General features: G+C 37.7%; 1 protein-coding gene across 3 annotated transcripts; it reads right to left on the reverse strand.

The window, feature by feature from the left end:
- Positions 1-498: 498 nt before the first annotated feature.
- Positions 499-23,439, reverse strand: cracd (capping protein inhibiting regulator of actin dynamics). Of its 3 annotated transcripts, none has more exons than XM_056259892.1 (10): positions 23,261-23,438; positions 13,726-13,839; positions 6,770-6,938; positions 6,435-6,564; positions 6,041-6,202; positions 5,101-5,307; positions 2,370-4,659; positions 1,793-1,983; positions 1,208-1,367; positions 499-864 (listed from the first exon to the last, which is right to left on the reverse strand). In XM_056259892.1, exons 2-10 carry the CDS (start codon positions 13,784-13,786, stop codon positions 704-706), a joined length of 3,531 nt encoding a protein of 1,176 aa, XP_056115867.1. In that variant the 5' UTR covers positions 13,787-13,839; positions 23,261-23,438; the 3' UTR covers positions 499-703. The 3 variants fall into 3 exon arrangements, with proteins under 3 accessions (XP_056115867.1, XP_056115869.1, XP_056115868.1); XM_056259893.1 differs by having other exon boundaries at positions 741-864; positions 1,208-1,393; positions 23,261-23,439; XM_056259894.1 differs by lacking the exon at positions 13,726-13,839.
- Positions 23,440-23,580: the final 141 nt, after the last annotated feature.

The following is a 23,580-nucleotide window of genomic DNA, read 5'->3' on the forward strand; positions in this document are numbered from 1 at the left end:
AAGATATCAAATATAATAAGTTAAGAAATTAAAAAAATGACCACGTCTGTCCAGCGGCAATGTCTAACTCATTTTAGTGTACATGAAAAAAAAAAATCCCACCAAATTACAAAACCGTTTCTCCACTTTACATGCTTGTAGGTGGGAGGAGAGAGATTTGTGATGGTTTCAACAACTGTTATTATTGTTAGCCCTTGAAATACTTACCAAAATGGTCACCAAAGTAATAACTGTCTTGTCTTATTTGAAAAAAATTTTACATTTGTACTGAATATGAACCGCTCATATTGTTTTAGTAATATTTAGTATCAACAGTTTGACATGCATTGTACACAGTTAACAGGACCACTGGCGACTACAAAGATATAAAGGGCTGCAACTTCTTGATGAAGATTCTAGGGCTTGTTTGATTGGCTGCAACACAAAATTAAATAAACATACCATTGATGCATGTTATTGCAATAATCCTATGTTGAAAACTGTCATCAACTGATCTGTAGCCAGTCTGAATACTAGTACAATATTTTGTCTTTGTGGAAAAAAATTTTTTTAAACTTAAAAAACAATTATTCGTAAATGTCTGATTGCTTATTATGGACTTTTTATTCAGAGCCAGATGTGAGCTGGAGTGCAGTGATGGTTGACTGATGTGGATGAAGGAGAAAAGACTTATTTGCTTTTTCACTGGGTCAGTAGTAATGTATCACTTGATGATCTGTGGGCAGTCGCTCCAGGCTTTGGCCTTACGCTTGGCTAGGGCAAGCCAGGCTGGCTCGGTAGAAACCTGGGTAGTGTCACCAGGAGGTAAGCGCTTTGTCACATCCTTTGTTGCTGGCGGAGATGGTGTAGAGTCTGTTATTTCAACTTTTAAAAAGAATGAAAAAAAATATGGTTCAGCTGTGATTTCCACATTTTTTGCTTTCATTGTTTACAAATGGATGAACAATTTTAGAGATTGCTCTGTTCTGCATTTTTGTGGTTAGATGTCTCAGTTTTAAAAACATTGAACCATGTTTAAATCCCACTCCCATTCGTACTTTTTTTGTCAGTTCCAATTCAGCTAGGGGTATGTATATGTAATAAATAAATAATCAAAAACCTTCATTACAACTGAGCATAAGACCCAAAGTTACCAAAAATAACCCCAGTATAAAGCTTCTGACAGGAAATATAATCAATTTTCAAATGTTTTTTTTTTTTTTTTTACCTGTGACTGAGCTGGGCAAGGTATTGGCTTTCTTCAAGTTGTCGCGTCGTTCAAAACGGGCCAGGAGTGTGTCTGGTCTTTTATTCTCATCTGCTGTTTGAGGTTTGGGTGGGCTGGAACTTCCATTACCTTTATCCTCTGTGGGACTGACCATTTCAGCCTTTCAGAGACAAATAACACCGATTGCTATTAATACAGAGAAGTTTATTTAGTATAACATTATACCATGCCCAAACCAGGTGCAAGTGGTTTGGGCGACAAGTTTACAACAAGCAAAACTCTCAGCCAATCAGAAGATTGTACTGTGATATTGTTATATTGTAGTTATATGCAGCAGGATTTTGGACCAACGCAATTTCCAAAAGGACAGTGCTACCCAGCACAATATCACAAAAATAGAAACCAAGTGATCAACAAAATGTAATTTGTCGTGGCTGGTAAGATATGTGTAAGAGGTTTTATTGATTGTTGCATTATTACATTGCATCTGGTTAAGACACTGTTAGTACAACTTTACATATAGTACCAGCGGAGTAGCTAGTTATGATAATAGACTCTATGGCTATATTTATGATGTATACATACGCTTTCTCTGTCCCTAGCTTGTTTCTCAGCCAGCTTAGCCTCTCTCTGGCTTCTCCTATCCTCGCGGTTTTGTTGCTGTTCTCTGAAGCCTTTCTGTTTTTGCAGTGCCAGAGTGATCCAAAGTGGTCCTGCCTCTTTCTCCTGTGTCCGTGAGCTGTCCAGAGAGTGCCTGGCCTGCAGAGAGGGTTTTTCTGTGAAGGAGAATAAATTTACGCGTCAAATTGACAAGCGAGACTAGAACCCTCTTTAGAGTCTTCTACTCATCTGTTGTACTCTTTCCCAGGAGAGTAAATATCTTAATTTTCTGAAGGAAATACCAATACTCGTAAGGTATGACAAGAATATTGCTAAATATGGCTATATGATTAAATAGATGCAAAAAAAAAGAAAATACATCACAATTTAGTATGCAGATATTATGACTCCAAATGTTAGAATGGAGAGTGCAAGCGATTCAGATTGAATTCATTGTAAAAAGTTTAATATAGAAGTTTAAGAAATATCAATACAGTGCTGCTTTGCAAGCATTGTAATGAGGTGAAGATCATACAGTTTTAGCTCTACAAGGATTTCCAACCTTTTTTAATGAGTTCTGTCCTGCGATCTGTTTTTTCTCTCCATGGGATGCTGATGGATGGAAAAAATGACTTCTTTTCTTTAAACTCCTCTCCTTGTCCATTTTTCTGGGATACAGATACTGCAACTTTATGATCACTGCTCTTCTCAGTAGATATCTGTTCTGTTTCCCCTGTCCTTTGTGAAATCATGTCTCCTGAAGTCCTTCTGCCAGGTTTTGGGAGAGGAGAGGGTGGAGGAGTGGCACCTTCAGATGGCTTAGGGGAAGTAGCTGGTTTTTGGTAAAGTGGAAGTTTGGGGGCAAAGTTATCGCCTTCAGTACGTACCAAAGGGAGAGTACTTTTGCTAAACTTGCTTCGAAATTCTTTATTGGATGCTACAGAGGTACGAAATTCAATAATCTCTTGTTGTGGAGAAACAGGGCTAGACTTTTCCAAGACTGTAGAAGTATCAGGGTCTTGGTCAATGGAGGTGAGGGGCACTGGGACACCTTCAAAACTGTCTCCTGCACTGTACCTTTTCTTTCTCTTCTCTGCTGATTGTTCATTGTGAAAGCGAAGAGAGTAGTTGGTTCTTCTCAACTTAATTCCAAATGGTGAGGGCTGCTCATCACCACCATGATCCTTCTGATCGCCTTCATCCTTTGTGTCCGAATCTTCTGATTCTGCCTGACTTGGGGACCCAGTCTCGGATCTCTGTGACTTGGGAGATCCATGTGGCGGACTGGGAACGAGAAAGGAGGGGAGGTCTTTGGCAAACATGCATTCTTCAGCACTATCTGCGATGCGAACAACCTTGCTTCCCCTGCTCTGGATCTTGGTACCTAAAGACAGCAATTCTACTTTTTGGACAAAGGGAGTTTCCATAGATGCCGATTCTACTCTCACATCTTCTTCCTGACCAAAAAATTCTGAGTTCCTGTTGGAATCAGGAAATTTCTTCCTGGCTGGTGTGATGGAAAACTTAGCACTCGCTGACATGGTTTTCCTGAGGTTGGTGTGAGAAAATGGCACTGTATTTAGATCCTCACTTATCGGCCTGCGACTCTGATCTGGGTATTCGGGATATTTTCCCTCTTCAGCACCTTTAAAAATTTTGGATCGGATACTTGCCCATTCTGCCAGGACAGCAGCGTTGGATTGGTCTGCAGATAAGGAAGACTCATAAAAGGATTTGGTTTTCCCAGATTTATCGTCTGGAGATGTCTTGATCTTGGTTGGAGGAGTGCCCATGGCTTTTTTGCCCTCCGAAAGGCCAAGAAGTGACTTGCAGGCTGTGTCCTTGATTTGATCGAGATTGACTGCAGTTCCACAAAGTTGGGCTCCTGTCACAAGAATTGCAGTATGTGGGACGTAAAGAGATGAAGACCGAGTTGGTGAATCTGTGCATCCTGGTGAAGAAGCTTTTGCTCCCTCCCTGGTTTCAGCTATTGTTTCGCCCTGTTGGCCAGTTGTTGGAGTAACAGGAGTGAGGTTAACCTTCTGGAAGAGTATCTGCTTCTCGCCCGAGGAGACCTTAAAAGTGAAGGGTCTCTGTCTCTCCTCCATCTCTCTCCATCTCAGTTCCTCTGCTTTTCTTTTCCATTCTGGGTCAGGAGCTCCAGCTGTCTCTTCTTGCTGTTGACTCTTTTTTTCCTCCTCTTCCTGTAGTCTTTTCCTCTCAGCCTCCTCATGGACACGTTCCTCTTCCTCTCTCTGCCGTTTCTCCTCTAACTCTTCAATCCTACGTTGTTCTGCCTCCTCCTCTTTTCTTCTTCTCTCCTCCTGCTCACTTTTTCTTTCCTCTTCTATACGGAGACGCTCCACCTCAAGTTCCTGCTGCCTTCTCTCTTCTGCTCTTCTTTCCTCTTGCTCTTTCTGCATTCTTTTCTCTTCCTCTTGCCTCTTTCGCTCTTCTTCACATCTTAATCTTTGCTCTTCCTCTTCTCTCCTCCTTTTTTCCTCTTCCCTTTTTTTCCTCTCATCTTCTTCTCGCTGCTTCCTCTCCTCTTCCTCCCTTTGCAGTCTTTCCTCTTCCTGTCTACGCCACTTTTCTTGTTCTAGCCTCTGCTCCTCGATTCTCCTTTGTTGTTCCTCCATCTTTCTTTCTTCCTCTTGTTCCCTCCTCTGAAGCTCAAGGCGTTCTAACTCCTCCTCATGAAACTGTCGCCTCACCGATTTCTCAGTAGGTTCATAATCTCCTTTGCTGCTATGGATAATGTTATACTCCTCTCTTGACAAATCAAACACTTCTTCGTCTTTTTGTGTTTCACATTCCTCTTGCATTTCAGAAAGATCCTCCTCTTGAAACTCCTGAAATATATTTAAAGTTGCAGAACTTAATGTTTTGGAGTTATTTTCTCATAAGCAATGGTTCACCCAGAAATTAAAATTTAGTCATGATTTACTCATCCTCATCTCATTCCAAACCTGTATGACTTACTTTCTTCTGCAGACCACAAAGTAAAATATTTTGGAAAATGTCTGTTTTATTTGTTTGTTTTGTTCATACAATCAAAGTTGTCTTGGACCCCATTGACTTGTATGCACAAATACAGTTAAAATATTCTTCAAAATGCCATTTGTGTTTCACAGAAGAAAGAAAGTCATATGTTTGTAACAACATGAGGGTGAGTAAATGATGGGTAAATTGTGCTTTTCATTTTGGGTAAACTATCACTTTTACTATCCCTTTTACATTAAAGATATCCTAATAGACGCTGTTCACATTTTGAAGAACACCTTTCCCTTTACCTGTGTAAACCTTCTGTGTTTGCGAGATACCCTCTGGTTCTTCGGTTTGACAGAGAGTTTGTGTTTGGCAGCAGTATTGTCCAAGCGTGGGACAGACTGAGGGACAGCATCTAGATTGATGGACTCAATTGTGCCAGGGGGAGGTGGGCGCTTAGAGCGTGGGGATTTGACTGGAGTTCTGTGCTGGACCTTGTCATGGCTGACAGCCTAATTGTAAAGCAAAAACACAAACAACCTTGAGTTTGTGACTATGGGAGAGCAGGGTTCTGAAGCATGTTATATGTCTATGGAATCAATAGCCACTTTTCCACTGTCCAACCAAACTGTTCTCGTTGCTTAAATTGTATGAGATGTAAATAACGACCACGTTATGGAGGATTCTTTCAATTTGATCATTAACTTCTGTTTACTTCTCTCAAATAGCACACTTGCACAGCTGCAGTGAAACTGGTAGCCAGATAACAGACAAGAGACCAATTACCCACATTATACCAGCATGGTTAGCCATCCGTGCTGAAAATTCCAGGCCGAGAACGGATTGTAATAGTGCCATGGCGAACCAAGTTCAAGTGGAAATATAACTGGAACTGTTCCTTACCATTCTTAGAACGTTCAGCCCGGCGGTGGAAACGTGGCTAATGTATTGATAGTCTCATGATATTACAATTTTTTGCAACTTTGCAACTAGAGCATGGCATTAGCAACAGCAAGTTACTGATAAAGTGTATACCATGAATGCATTTTTAATTGATTTCAATAATTGTGCCTTCCAAGTGCATAAATGTTCATTTGGCAAGTGACGGAAGCTTTCTTAGAACATTACTTGCTAAAACAGAGCAGTGATCTTTAACCGTGCTTTCTAGTATATAAAGTGTGACTGACATAGCAATACTATGTTACTATATGTAAGTAGTGGAAAATAATTTGGAGATTAACTTACTATTTCCTTGGCTTCAGTCTCCTGTGGTTCATTCTCCACCTGAGCAAGAACCCTCAACGGACTTTGTGGTACCTCTTCCTCATCTGAGCTACCTTCATCTCCCTCACTCTTTCTAAGTGATGCGGGTCTCTGACCAAATTTGATATTATGTCCAATTTGCTTCTGCCAACAAAAGCATAGAGAGTAAAAGAATGGACAAATGTTGTTTAGCCCTAAACATTTAGACCTAAAGTTACCAGTATTTCTTGACCTTGATGGTAACAAAAATATCTAAAATAAAAAAATTCAATCTGGTGTAATGCTAATATCAAAATTAGTGTTAGAAAAGTCTGGTGCATGGCTTGACTGTGTGCATATGGACATTTTTAATGATGCTATTTGTGTAGAGTTTCACCTGAATGTTCTTGACTTTGTCTGAAACGTTTTCCTGGGACATTGTCTGTCCTGGATGTGTCTTCTCTGACTCCTCAGGGATAAATACACTCTCATGTGAAAAAGCTCGGGACCCTAGGGTGTTTAACTCCCTGTGAATGCAGATATAAACACTTTTTAAATATAGCACATCTGTGAATGTTTTCAATACACAATTCAACAAATAAACAACTTTGACAGCATCTAAAATAAAGTACTTTAGCTGGGTCTGGAATTCATAATCAATGCATAATTATTATGCATTGATTATGAATTCCAGACCCAGCTATAGTGGTTCTAAATACATAAGAGAATTACCTTAGATACTGATTGTTCTCTTCATTAACTGTGGCCACCCCATTGCAGACATTATCAGTGGAATGGCTAGGTTTAAGTTCAGATCCCTCAAACCCACGTTCTGCTTCCCTTCTTTTCTTCTTACCAAATAGACGCCTGAATGGCTGGAATTTGCCGTGCCGTCGCCGCTCTGGTAAAAAGTGGGGGCAAAGAATGGTGATAAATAGTCAACAAATAGTAAAAGGCTAGTGCTAGTGCTGTCCATATTTAAAAATAAGCATACAGTATTTTTTACACTAGGTACAGTAGATGTACATTATGTGAGCATTTTTAATTAATGTTAATGAAATGGAGGACCAGAACAGATCAGACGCTATAGAATCAGGTTATATCATGTGAAAGCCTTGTATGATTATGGTGACCAGATGTTCCATTTAAACATCAGTTTGAGAAGAGAGAGGAGTCATGACGGGCTTTACTTAAAACTCTTTGGGAGTATTTACTGAAGGAAAAATCCCTCCAAGATGCATTTAAGATTGATACCAATCCAGCCAATCAAATGCATACAAAATGCGAGTTGATCAAGTGTAAATTTCATCATGTTGTTCAAGCTACGTTCTGTATGTAGACATTACTCTTGAAAATGTTTTTGCGTCAGGATGAGCCCCGCAATCCACATGTGACTAGCAATCATGTATGAGACATACGGATGTAGCAACTGCAAAACTTTTTACTTCAATAGATGACTCAAATAATCCTTTAGACTACCAGAACACTGAGCATCACGTATTGTGCAGATTTTTAATAAATTCAGGAGTGGTATTACAGGTGGATGTTCCTCCCAATCTATCTAAACATCACAGCTTGCTCACTGGTGGTTTTGTAAGGCACTATTCTTTTTAAAGCTGCTTGGATGGATAAAAAGTGCTATACAAATAATTGAAACTCAACTGGATTTGTAGCTTATATTTAATGCTAAATAAACTACTTTGTTTTCCATCCGTTACTTATGTTGACAACATACCAATTGAGAATTAAATCTGAGCTTCATTACCAACAATCAAGCACGAAAGTATGAACAACTAATTCCTAACATGTACAAAAACAATCTTTAGAGAATAATTTACAGAATAATTCACAACCTACCAAATAAAGTGGAAATCTGCAGGTGGAAAGTGTATCTGACTGACTGAATCACACAGTTCCCATGTAATGACATTAAACCAATGATAAGACAAAGGACCTTTGGTTTGTATGGAGAGCTCTACAGACGCACCATTTCCTGAGACTAGAAAGTTATTAGGAATCATAAACGCTACGGAGATAAGACTAGCTCAAAAAGCACTGTTTATGAATAAAATTACATATAAAATAAAATATTATTTCTGTTTAATAGTTTGGGCTCTGAAAGATTTTTTCATGACGATTTGTTTTCATGATAGAAGTCTCTTATGCTCACCAAGGCAGGATTTATTTGATCAAAAATACAGCAAAAACAGTAATATTGAGAAATATTATTTCAATTTTATTTGAATACATTTTAAAATGTAATCATTCGAATATGCTGATTTAATGAATCCCTTCTGAATAAAAGTATTAATTTCTTTCAAAAAAATCTCACTACAAATTTTAAATTGTAGTGTACAAGTTTCCCTTTTTGATAGTCCGCTACCTTAATTGTTCAGTTCCTTCCTGTTATGTATATGTACTTGTATGTGTGATTTTTGTCTTACAGCCTGTAGGTCACTTCTTGGGTCTTTCTGAAGGTATAAAAGCCATAAGCACTCTACCAAGCAAGAGCAAAACATATCCAGGCCGTCGTTTCTGTTTCTGAGTACGTGTTTGTGTGCATTTCTAAGGCTCATCAGTGTGCGACTGTATCTCTGTGTTGTAGGAGCTCCAAGTGAAATGGCTGGAGTGACAGGGCCACTCTACACCACAGAGTAGATCAGTGTGGATCTGTTACAGGCTAAAATTGGAAAGTAGTGTGGAGTTACACAGTAAGTGTGTTGCTGCTCAAAACACAATGGCACAATAACAAAGAAAGTATAAGACGTTTGGTACCTGCCGTCAGTGGCCACTTCTGTTGTTCCTTAAGTTATTATCGTTCCTGAGTTTACTGCTTTACGAGCGCATATGACAGGTGGATTTTATGATTTCTCTTATTTTGTCTCATCATTTCCCCCTCAAAGCCTCGTCCAAGTCACAGTCTGTTCCCAGCTGCAACTACTCCATTTCTCTGGCCCACAATGCAGTGCTGCAGGCATCCTCAATCACTGAGGCATATGATGTGAGTGGACACCACTCAGCCAGAGAAACAGCCCTCGATGTGTCTCCCTTGTACTCCTCCATACTACAACCACTATACACTCAAATACGGCCTTCCTGCTCCTATGAGTGTCAGTACTGCTAAATAAATTCACTCAGACCTGACTGTTCCTCTCACTTCTTTACAAAAGCTTAAACACACTTAACAACATAGGAATGCTCAACCCTGCTCCTCATACACTTGTTGTACAATATTTCTCACTAGTGCAGCAAAGCCAATAACCCATTTTCTTTTCTGTCCCACTGCATGTGCTACAACTGAACCTGACTGTTCCTCTCACACTCCAAATCTTGGCATTATTAATTGATACATTTATCATACATCTTTTCTCAGCAGTATATTTGTTTTCCTATGGCACACATTCGTAAAAACATTTAGAATCGAGCTCAAACTAAAACATGCCACACGTCAACCATGCTGAGAAAGAATGAAACAAGTCACACGTGGGATATTAATAGTTAAACATGGTTATAAAGTTTGAGGGCAGAAGGTTCACACGGAAAGGTGTGTAAAGCAACAATAACACGCGATTATGTCATATTTAAATGACTTATAATTCACACAGAAATGAAAATCATTTACTCATGCTCATGTCGTTCCAAAAAGGAGAAACTTTGGAGAATGTGATGGTCACTCTACTCCATGCAATTACAATGAATGAGGAGTGGAGATTTCAAACGTTATACAGGACACAAAAGCACCATAAAAGTGGTTAATGTGACTAACAGTCACTATTAACAGCTAACAGATCAAAATTTAAGGTGAAATTTAGGCATCCAGCTGCATGGATGAGAGAATTAGCAATAAAAGCTTCAGTCTTCCCAATCATTGCAATTGCATGGAAGAGAACATTAAAGAAAATCTTTCAAATAAAACCTTCATATTGGTTTTTAAAGACATGAGGGTGCGTAAATATTGACATAATTGTCATTTTTGAGGCACGCAGACAGCACACAACTCTTGATGTTTTTTGTCACTCATGAAACACCAAACAGTTCTTAAAGAGACAGTGCTGGTAATCTTTAGTGCATTTAGTGTGCTGCACTGCCACTTTAAGAGCAGGCCACTCGCAAAGATCCTCACTCTGTTTTTGTTTACCTGGGCCTTCAGATACTGTTACCTCTACCCGCTCATCAAGCTTAGCCTCCTTACTGTCCGTCGCCATGGTTATGACGGGCTTTGTCTGCATCAAGGGTAGAGGGGGGGATAAACGTGAACACAGAGGTATTTTTCTCTAATTGATGTGTTCATGTGTGCAAGTCTAAAAAGAAAATTGAAAGAGGAGATGACAATAATAGGAGATCACTTTCCCTTTCTTTTCTTATGGGCTCCTAAACTCCTAAACTCTTTCATAAAACCATATTTATTCAATGCTTCATCTGTTTTTAATATCATCATAATCTCATAGCTCATAGACAGTCTTCCTTTGGTCCTAGGTTTATTTCTTGCCATCACTTTTTTGCAAATAACAGGACCATCTATTTCTCTGTGTTGGGAATTGGATAAGAATTGAGGAATACAATTCCCATCTTGCAGATCAAACCCTTATACATTAATGGGACTGTACTCGGGTACGCATAAGTCTGGATATATGCCCAGTTATAATGCTCTTCAGTCATAATTTAATAATGTACTGCTGCCATGATAAAAGAAAATGTACACAAACATCTCATTTTGTTGTTTGCTGTATAACTGACAGCTCATATATAACTGTGCTTTCTCTGACGACTACAAGTAACTATTGCAATATAAATCAATATAATATATAAATATTCATTATTTCTTGTCATTTTTTTATTTAAGTATCTGTGTAATAATGTACAATGGGCTAATGTACAATCATCTGGTCATTATTGCAAAACAACCCTGTTGGGATTTATTTTTTTGTGATGATGATCAGCTGACTGTATGTCATTCCTTACAAAAAAAATGGAATGTAAGGAGTATATATGTACACAATAATTAAAATTTGTATAGAATTCTTATTTATCTAGAAAAAAAATCACTGATGATTTACAACATTGTAAAAAAAATGTTTAAATATTAGATTAAAAAACTTTAAAAACTTGCCTTGGCAACTAACTGAAATAAATATGTTTAAGTTAAAATACTAAAATGACTAAAACTAAAAATTATTTTTTTTTTAAAGAAAAGAAGAAAAAAAGAAAAAAATACTGTAATACAGTACTAATAACACTGGATTGTGGATGGATAGTGAATACGTTTTTGTGATGAAATTGCATAAAATAGGCACAATTGTTTAGTGAAGTGTGTGTACACACATGCTAGGGAGTGTTAGTATTAGTGTGTAATTGCAGAGTATCGTGTCTGTGGAGAACATCACAGTTATTTGTAGTGTGTAGTGTAGTGCACCTCCAGAGAGTGCATTATCACATCATATTTATGCCTGGTCAGCAATCTGTGCAAAATCTAAATGAATGGCTATTTAGAAAGCACTTTTTCTATCTTATGTTAATGGAACCCCCATAGGGCGTACTGTACAATGGAGCAAGATACAGCATATAGAAAAAGCAAAAATGTAATTTTTTACCACAGAATCAACTCAAATTCTCATGCACAATGTGCGCCTAATGTAATTTATATCAGTCAGTCCTAAAATAAAGCAAATGGTGTTTTTCCAAATTGCTTCTGGGATTCTACATACGCTCATTCAGAATGCCAGGACAGAAAATGCCAAGATTTAAAATGTCACTATTGTTGTTAGTTAATCAAAACTCATTGCCTCAAAACCTGCATGCCTTTTGGCAGATTAAAACCTTTTGCCAGCACAGCATTGCACTAACTGTTAAACACAGCAAACTGTAAATGATTACAGTCTTACGTCATCCTTAAGTCGTTTCTCTTTGTATGAGTAGACAGTGTCCTCTAACGGCTCCCAGGGTCATCCTAAAAGTTTCACTGTCTAAACAGACTCAGCTGCTGCTTGAATGGATCAATGTGTCTTTGTCTGTTTGTGATGCTAGTCCAGATGTGTTTGTGTTTGTGCACATGCACCTGCGGTACAAGTGTAAACGTGGTCCAAACCGCATGCGTATTCGTCATGTTCTGGCCCATGTTAACGAATGATCTTGCTTGTGTTGTGCGCATTAAAGAAGCTCCAGACAAAATGACGATGGCAAATGCACAAATCGCAGCCACATGCACTGCAGCAGGACACTGAAAACACCCCAGACAAACAGAAAAGGCTGCAGCAGAGCTACAGTGGGTTAGCGGCTAAGTTAGCTCTAGCTGCTACAGTGCTAATTTAACCCACTTGCTGAAGTTTAATGGTACAGACTGACCTCACTCACCAAGAACAGCTCTAACCATCATTATAAACATTTCTAGCACAGGCCTGCCTCTATTTGACCAAACCAGTGGGCTATAAAATGGGCTATAAGTGGATTCCTGGAATGGTGCCCCTGTGACTCCTGAACCTAAAAGCTACATGACTCATTATTAGCCGTCATACGATATCCCATAATGCCCATCATAAAGAGATTGAAATATTTAAAATAAATACATGGAAGATGAAAATGCGCTAGTGATCTGCTGCAGTGGCTAAAGTTTGTAACTCAGGCCACGTACACTACTGATCCAAAGTTTGGGATCAGTAAGATTGACATTGAAGACATTAAACTGATCAAAAGTGATAGATATTTATGTTACATGAGATGGTTTATGTAATGGTTTCTAAAAACCATGCTCAACTGTTTTCCACATTGATAATACCGTAATAAGATTTTTTTCTTGAGCACCAAATCAGCATATTAGAATGATATGGAATAATGAGGCTGAAAATTCAGCTTTGATATCACAGGAAAAACTTACATTTTAAAACATATTAAAATAGAAAACAGTTATTTAAAAAAATACTCATAAGAGACAAAAACATGAAAAAAATCTTACCGACCCCAAACTTTTGAATGATTGTAATGAATTATTTTTGCTATAGCTTTGTTAAAGAAAGCTTTACAGAATGCCAAACTTTCCAGATGCTATCTTAGAAGAATTACCATTGATTAAGTAATCTTTCCACTCAAAGGAGGCATAGAAGCTTCATTTGAAGCAGCATACAAACTACAAATGTTTGTAATGTGGCCTAGAGGCAACATAAATGCATTTACACTGGAATCACAATCTTACAAAATTGCTCACGGCCATTTTTTTAGCATAATGTTGCCTTCTGTGTTGATTCTCATGCACAGCTAATAGAAAACAACATGTGTGCTTATTGCTATGACAACAGCAACATTTAAGGCGGTTCTGATGTTGTATTTTATCTACACAGAACTAAAGGCTCATCAGATACTAGGGGAAGATGCAGGTCAGTGCCGCCGTATTTTTGTAAAGATGACCTACGTCACCATTATTTTAGCCAAAATATGCGACAGGGCTCGGAGCTGTCAGTAATGCCTGCACATTAAGCAAATCACACTTAATGCATTATGTATCAGAGGTGAAATGATCTTGCCTTGCACAAAGGCCCATATATTATTATGATAGCAAGCTAGCTTCACTCGTACAATGGGGCGGCTTGAATGTACAGCTAGAAATCACTGAAGCAAAATGGGATGGCTGACTGCGCAGCGTATAGCAAAGCTGGTCTAGTTGCCTGTGCTTACTGAGCACAAAAGCACACTTTTACCTAATTCAGCCGCACAGCTGGAAAGAGCTGCATACCACTGAAGGAAAACCTTAGGGAACATGGATTCAACCTTCTGCACCTTGATTTACAAAGCTCGGTTGCTGCTCCTTGGTGCTTTAGGAAAAAAATATAACAAAACCATTGAATCACAACTTATAGATCTCTAGTAATAGCATGCCTTATCTTAAGAGTGTTTATTGAAGTATGAAGGCTAATATTTCTAATTGTGTTGGTTCTGGATGAATGATGGTTATGGAGATCAAATGAACACAAATCTGTCATCAATAGCCCAAGACCTCAATGGATGTCAGGGTTGCCTTTCAAAGCTTGACTTCAGCATTATTAAACCAGGCAATTCTGATTCAAACATAACTCTTATGAAATCTGTGGCAGTGTAACTTGCAGTAGAATAAATTGAGGGGCCTGGGGCTAGTTGTCACAACTTTTACTTTGTGTGTTGGTGGATTTTTGGAAGTCAGTTTCTGCATACCCACCTTGTACACTATTGCCTAAAAGATAATGCCACAGTTTATGGGTTAAGCTGCCACGTTGGAACCAACATTTTAAACAATAAAAACTGTAAATATATGAAATTATAACATTACAATATATAAAACATGTAACAACTTGCCCCAACATATAATTTCTTAAAACTGTATGAAAATGTCAGAACACAGATCAACTTGGTTAAAATCTATAGTTGACTTTTCTCTGAATGTATGATAGTGTAGTTTTATTTTTGTGCACTTTTTACAAAAATATGATAATACTGACATTTTTGTTTGGTGGACAGAATTCATACAAATTGATCTAATTTCAGAGTTTGAAACCAACAGACAAACAACTGCAAACAAACAAGCTTTCGTACAAATGAATCTTTGACTCAAAACCTCATACGTAGTTACTTGGATATATGGCCCTTGTGACAACTTCCTCATGTAACTACAAGTCCTGGTCTCCCTATATAATATAACATATAAGTATACAATATAAATGGCAAATAATGATGAATTTGGATTTAAAATGTTTTTAAATATGTTCAACACTACTCCACTTAGATTCCAGATTCTCCAAACAGGCATTTTACGCAACTCCCTGTAGCTGTATTTTCACTCAGTATTTAGTCTGCAGTCAGCATGAGCAAGCTCTGTAGTCAGCCCTTGTCTTTTTTTAAGCTTGATGACGCCCTGAATAAGTGTGGAATTATGGGAGTTGTCATCTTCCCATCCACAGCCGATGGAAAGCAATCTGACGGGACTCAGGCAAAAATCATGTTCATGGATTAGCTTATATGTATTAAAGTTTTATTAACATAACTGTGGTTTGAAGCAGGGCAGGGCCGAGAGCCTAGGACATTTAACATTGCTGTTTTTATTATGCTTATATGCCGCAATTGGACACGGGCACTCTTTTTGTTGTTTATGTTTATTTTACGATTAAAGTTTACGTTTAACGTTCGCTTCCTTCCCTGAACTTGAACTTTCTTACAGTTACGCTTGATCACTTTAATTCACATTATTTTATTTTATTCTAATGAAACAGCCGCAAATGCTGAATTACTCATGTCTCTTTATTTGACAAATTAAAATTGTGGGGTAACGCAGTGCTGTTTTACTTGGTCAAAACAATCATACTAAAAACAAATTTGATTTGAGTGTGTTGAAAGTTATGTTATAACGTTACTCCGTGCATTCGCTCGGTGGCTGGAATGAGACACTTGTTGCACATGCTGTGAACTATCGATATTAGTAGTATATCATATTAATAAAAGCTGGATGAGTTGTGTTGCTAAATGGCATGAAATTCATTTTTTTTATTCTCTTATGATTTATAAATCATTATAACTGTTAGCCAATTGACAAAATAGTGTTGTCTGATATACGTTTTGGGTACGAACATATCACTGTAAATCAAGAAAACAAGACATTCAAACAATAAGACTAACCGTGTTGAGCTATATAATAATTAAGTTTTCTGTCCATAAAGGTATCCAAACAGTTGCTCACCTGTCTAATAAAACACATAGGCCTGGTTTCACAGGATTAGGCCTTAGTGCAATTTAAGTAGCTTTAATTAACATGCACGAGAAAAACAACATTACTGGTTTACATCTTCAGACATAACAATGGCACTGACATATTTTAAGATATGTCAGTGCAAGTTGCTTTCATTTAAAACAGATCAAACATGCACTTTAGTCTGGGACTAGGCTTAAGCCTCATCTGCGAAACCGGGGGATACTATTAAAGCATCTTCAATGGTGTTTCAATGGTTTCTAAGGAAGTAAAACTGAAATAGAGGGTAACACTGATATGAAATCATTGACAGGCGACATAATGACACGGGATGTTACACTGGTTAAAATGTCTGATTTCTTGTTGGGAACAATAACATTGCTAGTGGTTTTTGGATGTTTTAATCCAAAAATCTTACATATTGTGTCTTTAAATGGTATAATTTAATATAATAACTGTAAAAGAAGGAAAATGCAGGCCAGGAGTTCATCATGTGATACAGTTCACAGATGTGTACCCACACACGCAAACTATGGGACATTTCTGCCATTAACAAGTATTCAAATAAAACTTATAATAAAGATTATAACAAAAATAAATTAGGAACAAAAAACATACTCTAATACACATAAATTATATTTGACATATTCTTTGAAAATAAACAACGCACTGTTATCATTGACTATATATTTATACATCTATTTTCATTACAATGCATACGATAAGAAAGGCACAATGGGTCTTTGAGGATATGGGGCTGGCGAGAGATAATGGCAGTTTCATGAACAGAGGCCTATTGTGTTTAACAATATCTTGCCACATGCATTACACAGAAAAACGCTTGATCGCATATATGGTCGAAGGAGTACACAAGAATAAAGGCTTACCTGGTTGTCGATTTATCTGGGTAAGAGTCTAGTATGTATGCGTTTATGCATGTGTGGCTGTTCCACCTGCCTGCTGTTACTGTGGAGCTGCGCTATTACCTAGAGTCAGGTGTCACATTGCACAGGTGCAAAGAGAACTCAAGAATGCTTATAGCTGTGTGTTGTTGTGCGCACATGAGGACAAATATATCTGTTCCTTCATACGCCGTTTTGATGGTTAACAAATTATGAATTCACAAACATCTCCGTTATTGAATACAGTGTGAAAAAAGATGGTGTGCATATTCACACTCCCATAAAGTTCTCACAATGTATGTTTTTGTGTTCTTAGTGGGACGTTTGCATGATTTCCTATGTGAGATCTTAGTCGCCTGTGCCCAAGATACATTCACACATGTGACTGAAAACAATCCTAGAATGTGTCCGAGAGAAGAGAAAAGTGGGTGATGATGGTGAGGTAGTGTGCTGGTTCATACTGCTGTCTCTGTTGCTACTCACAGAATGCCACTTTGTTCATTGGCCAGCTTACCAGGGGCAGGAAGAACAGACATGCATTGATGATTTTAAACTGCCCAACACACACAAAGACTGTGACTGTAAGCTTGTTTGTTAGCATATGTGAGGATGCGTGTGTGTATTGTGTTAAAACTATTTCAAAGAACAAGGGCCTCCATTAACTGAACAAAGACGTGTGCCGGATCAATAACGGCACAAACTGCTACCTGTCTCCAGTGTCAGAAATCAACTGTATTATTAAGGGGCAATTTCAAGTAGCCTGCTTTTATGTGGGCATACTTATATTCAAACCATATAAAAACATGCCATGTGATACATTTCAGTTGAATCTATTACTTGATTAATATTCTCAATCAGAACATTCAGGCTGTTATGAAGTCATATCAACATCAAATACAAAAGTTGCTGTAATGCACATTATTACAGTACATGGCCCCACTTTATATTAGGTGTCTTTAACTTCTATGTATTTGTGTCAAAAAATTCATTGTTAAATACAATGCGTTGAGTTACTGAGTTCTTGTTTTATTGTTTGCTGCTTTTGAGGTGGGACATGGGTATGTGACAGTTAGGTTTAGTGGTATGGTTCGGTTAAGGGAGGGGTAAGGGGTCAACAGTGCATTATATTTTATTGTTACGCAAGTAGGTGTCGGCAAGTGACTGTCTTTATGAATCATTCATTCAAACGATTCGTTCAAAAACGCTGATTCATTCAGGAACAAAATAAGTGAATGTCTTTACGAATGAGTCATGGAATCATTCATTCAACCAATTTGTTCAAACATGTGAATACTTCCCTACTATATAGAAAGCAAAAAACAGTACGCCAAAAGAGTAGTGTGTCCAAATACATAGTATTCGAAAAACAGTAGGCGAAAAGTACCAGGATGACCTGTTACTTCCACTGAGATACTGAAGTGTGCATTTGATGGATTTACTATCCCATGAGGCCACTAGAGAGGATTTATGAACAGCAGTGAAGCAAATGACGCTGGTAGGTCACGTGACAGACAACATGGTGGATGTTGTACATTCATACCACCCATATTCATACTATATAGAACAAAAAATTTGAACAGTCTCGAAGTAAATTAAAATTCCAGTGTAGTACTTACAGTATGGGATTTCAGAAGCACCCCAAGTGTCTGTTGTTATGAGAGAGTCATTGATTCATTCACTCTACTGATTCGTTCAAAAATATTGATTCATTCAGCAACAAAACACCAGTTGTTTTGCTGTGTTTGCAACTTCAAAACAGGCAAAACAGACCAGTAATGGGCATATTGTGCAAAATGGAAGCTACTCAATATTGAATTCTTGTTTATTGAACTGCTGTTTAAAAACAATATTGCACACACATGTCCAAATATCAGCATAGTAGAGGCTACTAAAGTATAGGTATGCACTGTGGAGGAAATTGTTGCCCCCGCATTTTCAATATTTGGGGCATTTTTTCACCTTAATTTCAGACCTTGTCTGTCCATCATGTTGCACACATTCAAAATACACTGATCAAAATTGTTCCTTGGGTACTGTAAAGCAATTAGAGATCTCATAGTGTAATATGCCGACTCAAAGGACAAGAACACTTAGCAGTTAGCATAAACAATTAAACCTGTCATTTCTGCTGTCCTCAGCACTACAGAAGGGCATGTTCACTGAGTTTTAACATGATGGACTATATTTAGTCTATATTTAATAGACTATGAACATGCAATGCTTTCCAAAAGTATTCAGCCCCTATAAGCTGATCTGTGCAGTTTTCTTGATGTTAAAATAATGTCTCTTGTCTCTGTTTAATGTGCAGAGACATCTGTTGGTAAACCACTTGCAAACTAGACAATTAGTCCATGATGTCAGAGTGTGGCTCGCTCAACCAATTGGTGCGAGTTTGGAGCAGGACTACTTATTTGGACAATGAGAGATGGGGGCAGGTCAAAATGTGTAGTCGGCATGTTTGAGAAACCTATTGCATTATCAGTGGTGCGGGAATTATCCACTGCAGCTTCAACAAAGCTATTTTCAATTGTTTGGTTTCTGCTCTAAAAATAAATGCATTATAATGCTGGTGCTTATAGTAATTGTTAACATGAGATTCAAAATCTTCTGCACTGGAAGGCTGAGTCTTTCTTGCATGTGTTAAACTTCAGAGAATGTATAATGACTCACGCTGGCAGTGAATATTGGCGTTTAATAAAAACTCCCACAAAACAGACAGAAGGGAATCATCAAGGAATCAGATTCAATCTGAAAACATTACCTTTCAAGATCTGTAGAAGAACAGGCCAAGACAAGCAGCCCACTCTAATAAAGCACATGGCCCCCAGTGACCTTTAACTACAGAATATAAATCCACAGAGAACACATTTCTATCTAAATTTCTATCTACAAAAATCTATCTGTATTTGTCTATGTATCTGTCTATATCTATGTATGTATCTATGTATCTATGTATGTATCTATGTATCTATGTCTCTATGTATCTATCTATCTATCTATCTATCTATCTATCTATCTATCTATCTATCCATCTATCCATCCATCCATCCATTCAACGTATTTCATAAGTATAGTAATGAATAATAACTGTAGGGAATTGTTGATGGCAATATACTGACCAATCTTTGACAAACAAATTTTAGATGCTGGTGTGATGTGTTCCCACCAGGCTTTCTAACAAGCAACATTTCCATGGCCAACAGCTTCAGCAGAAAGACTATTACTCGTTGTGCTGATAAAGAGCCTAGGACCAGCACTAACTAGTCTGGACCAGCAAAATCAAAGTCTTGCTTCAGCGTTGTCATTGTAGGTCAAAGTTTTGTGTACTCAAGGCCTGACCTGTGTTCCGATAAGGTATTTTCTGTATAACATGACTTGCGGTTTGGGTGAAATTAGAGATGCTTTATTATTGTGGAAATTATTGCTGTGGAGCAGCAGCTATTGTATAATAGTGCACAGTTATAGCAGATTGAGAACTCAAGCTAAAACTTATATATTACTTACAGCATATAGTTGCTGATTAAAATGAGAGGAGGAACTGGGCTGAACCATAATGTAATTACAGAGCGTTCCCAGACAGACACACATTTCCTAACTGTGCTGTGTCCTCCTGTCGCAGTCTCTCTATCAAACACACACACACATACAGACACTCTTTTATTCTAAGAACAAACAGTTGTAAATAAAGGCATCTGCATGTTAGAACATTGCACTCATAAGAATTGGATAAATCTGTCCTTTGTTTTGTCATTCTGTCTTTCTAACCCCTCCATTCTTGCGTCTAGATCTTAAAATATCCCTTTTTGTACAGGAACTTGTGCAGTGTCATTGTTAACTGTGGTCTGTACTGATTGTGTTCGGCTACTTGAGATTTCTATCAATAGTTTTGTGTTCACGCTTCCTGCTCCACCTCACCACACAAGTCTTAGTCAAAGCAACAACCCTTCATATGAATTATTAAATGAGAATTCATTATTAATTATGAAATTATTCACATAGGATCTGAGGGTTTGGTGGAAAAACTTCAATATAAAAGTATAAGCAAGTTAAATATGCATGAAATGGACACATAATCATCGTGTTTACACTAATTAGGACAGAAAACCAACTGAACTCTGAAGCGTTCAACCTCAAATGCATGTGAATCGCCACTTGCCCCGACTAATTGACTGACCTACATGTCAGCAATAGTGTGTTCTAGTGTCTAGGCAACATTTGCCTGTTTCCATACATGCATTCAATTATATTGCTACTGTAATATGGCTATGAAAAACATATGAACACTTACTTCATGTGATGTTTTAAGTGTATCTCTGCTCAAGATCATGTTCTAATGATACTAAAGTGCAGATTGTGTTCCATTATATCTGAGAGGGTCACGTTACTCTATAAGTGCCTATTTAGACACTGTTTGGTAGTGTAATAGGGCAATATGAATTCCTCTTGGGATCAATGGTTAGCTCTATATTAATATTGTCTATCTGTGTTGTACTACACTAGAGGGCAATGTTATACCACATAATGTTTTGGGGCCAATGTCTCTCACGTCGAATTTGTGAGCCTACTAAAGTGGGTTTAATTAGGTCATATTGTTATGGAAAATAACATAACATCCTATAAAGTCATGTATAAGGCATACCCACTGCCGACTAAAGATGTGTAACCTTATTCAGATTATGCTGTGGGATCGCCTGTCACACAAACAAAAGCACAGACACTCCGGTCAAACACACATGGCCTTTCCTCTTCACTGGTCAACTTGTATTGATGCAGTACTTTTTATGGATTAATATTAATTGGCCTTTTCATTAATTATTTATAGTGGGAGGAAGCCTCGGGAGCAGTTTCTCTGGTTTCCTCTACTTGAACGCACAAATCTCCAAGATGTTTAAGGGGAACATGCCCCTGAACCGAGGTCAGCAGTGGGAACTTTTGAGGCCGTTTCCTGTCTTATAAATGGAAATAGTTTTGCCTTCAAATGGCAGGCCTAAGAATGTACAACTGACAAAGGAGTAAGGTATAGCTTGTGTGTCTAGTTGTGTATTTTGTGTATTTAAAGAACATTTCTTTCTCCTTGTTTTATCTTTTTTTTTTTATGTAACTTTATAATATAATATTTTGTCACAATGTAAACATTTTCAGTGAGGATTCATGATTTTTATTAAATTATGATTTATAATACTCAATTATTTCAGGCAAAATAAAATAATTGGGAGCTAAAAAGTAATGTATTTGACCCCGTGTCAACTTTTGTTTTTTAGCCAGATAAGAATGCACAATATTCGTTTTGATATTCGTTTGATATTACCAATTAACAACCCAATTAATTTAATTTTTCATGCTCATTTCCTCTATCTTTTACAATTACCATAATCTAACACTCACTTATTGTTAAAAATAAATAATTGAATAATAACACTGTGAAAATGGAATCTGTAGCAAATTCCAAATTGAATCATTTTTTCATTAATTCATTATAATTTAGCAATGTCTAAATTCACTTGCTATAGCATTTAAAACTATTTATTTTAGTTTTATGTTTAATCATTTCTGAGACGAACTAGTATAAAAAATACTTATGGGCATATCAGCCATTATTAGAAGCATGTGATCCAAGCAATTCAGAGAGAAATTACTGTGATTTAATTTCATTTCCGTACAAGAAAACAGTTAAAGATTACAGTTAAGATTGCTAAACCTCATCATCTGTGTCTGTACACTAAAAATCCATCCATCCATTTATGAGTTATAAGAAGTGTACAGTGGGAAGAAATCACAACCTTATTTAGTATGTGAAATGTTTATGTGTATGTTATTGATTTTATCACCCTCACATCACTGAGCCTTTAACAATAAGATCAGTGCTAGATATACGCTATAAACAACTCATGCATTAACACAACAACACGGGGTGTTTTGTGGACCTGGTAGCAAATACAAACAAAGAAACAAAACTGAAATTCAATTTAGAGTTCAGCATTACATCATCGTTACGTCATGATAAAAGAAGAAAAATTAGGCCAGACACTGTCTATTAAAAAAAGGTATTATGGGCATAGACGCCTTTCTTGCATTAATGAATGGCAATAAAACGTATCAGTGATGTATATTTGGCTTATCTAAATGAGTAACCATCCATGTTTTTTAGGAACGGGCAAAGCTATCGATGGCATTTTTTGCCACAAAAGCATGCATTGTGGCAGGTATATGCATCGTGAGAAAAAACGACACTACAGCTCAGGGAACCATCAATTGCCTGCACCAGTAAGCATATTATGAATGACTGACGACTCATAATTCAAATATTCAATGTTTGGCGAACATTTCATAAGCACCACTTAATCAAAAGGACTGTCATTCATAAATAAGCTAATAAAAGGCAACCTATGAAGGGGCCAGATGGATGTGATGATGCAAACGTATCGACGGTGTTTTCTACAAAATGACAGATTTCTTTATCATGCATTTCAACGCGAAATGCAGCTCGAGACATGTCCATGCCTCCCCAGCTGCGCACACATCTGTAAAGAATGGTGGATTTTGGAAGATGGGCTAAATGACAAGGTCAGTATCACCGACAAAGCTATGCAGTTTAACAAATGTTTGATAATCTCCTACCTCTCCCGCGTGTGACACGGCACAGCGATCAGTCCCTATGCTTCCTTTATTGTGTCTCGCGGCACTCGGTTATCTTCCATTCAAGTCGCAGCACGCGAGATGACCTCTTTGTGTATGTGTGTATGTGAATGTGTGTGTTGCTGATGCTGCGAGTGCTCGCCCTCCTCCTCGAGACAGTTCCGTACGCATTCAGTGCGCGCGCCGCGGAGGCGCTGCTTCTCTCACAGCTGCACGTGAAACAGGAGGGTGTGGCAGAGGCCGTTCACACAATAAAAACAGACCATTCTGACTAAATATTGCAGCTTCTACATATACACCCT

This window comes from Rhinichthys klamathensis, unplaced genomic scaffold, assembly GCF_029890125.1.
Source record: "Rhinichthys klamathensis goyatoka isolate OS25496 unplaced genomic scaffold, OSU_Roscu_1.1 h1tg000170l_1, whole genome shotgun sequence".
Classification (NCBI taxonomy): Eukaryota; Metazoa; Chordata; class Actinopteri; order Cypriniformes; family Leuciscidae; genus Rhinichthys; species Rhinichthys klamathensis.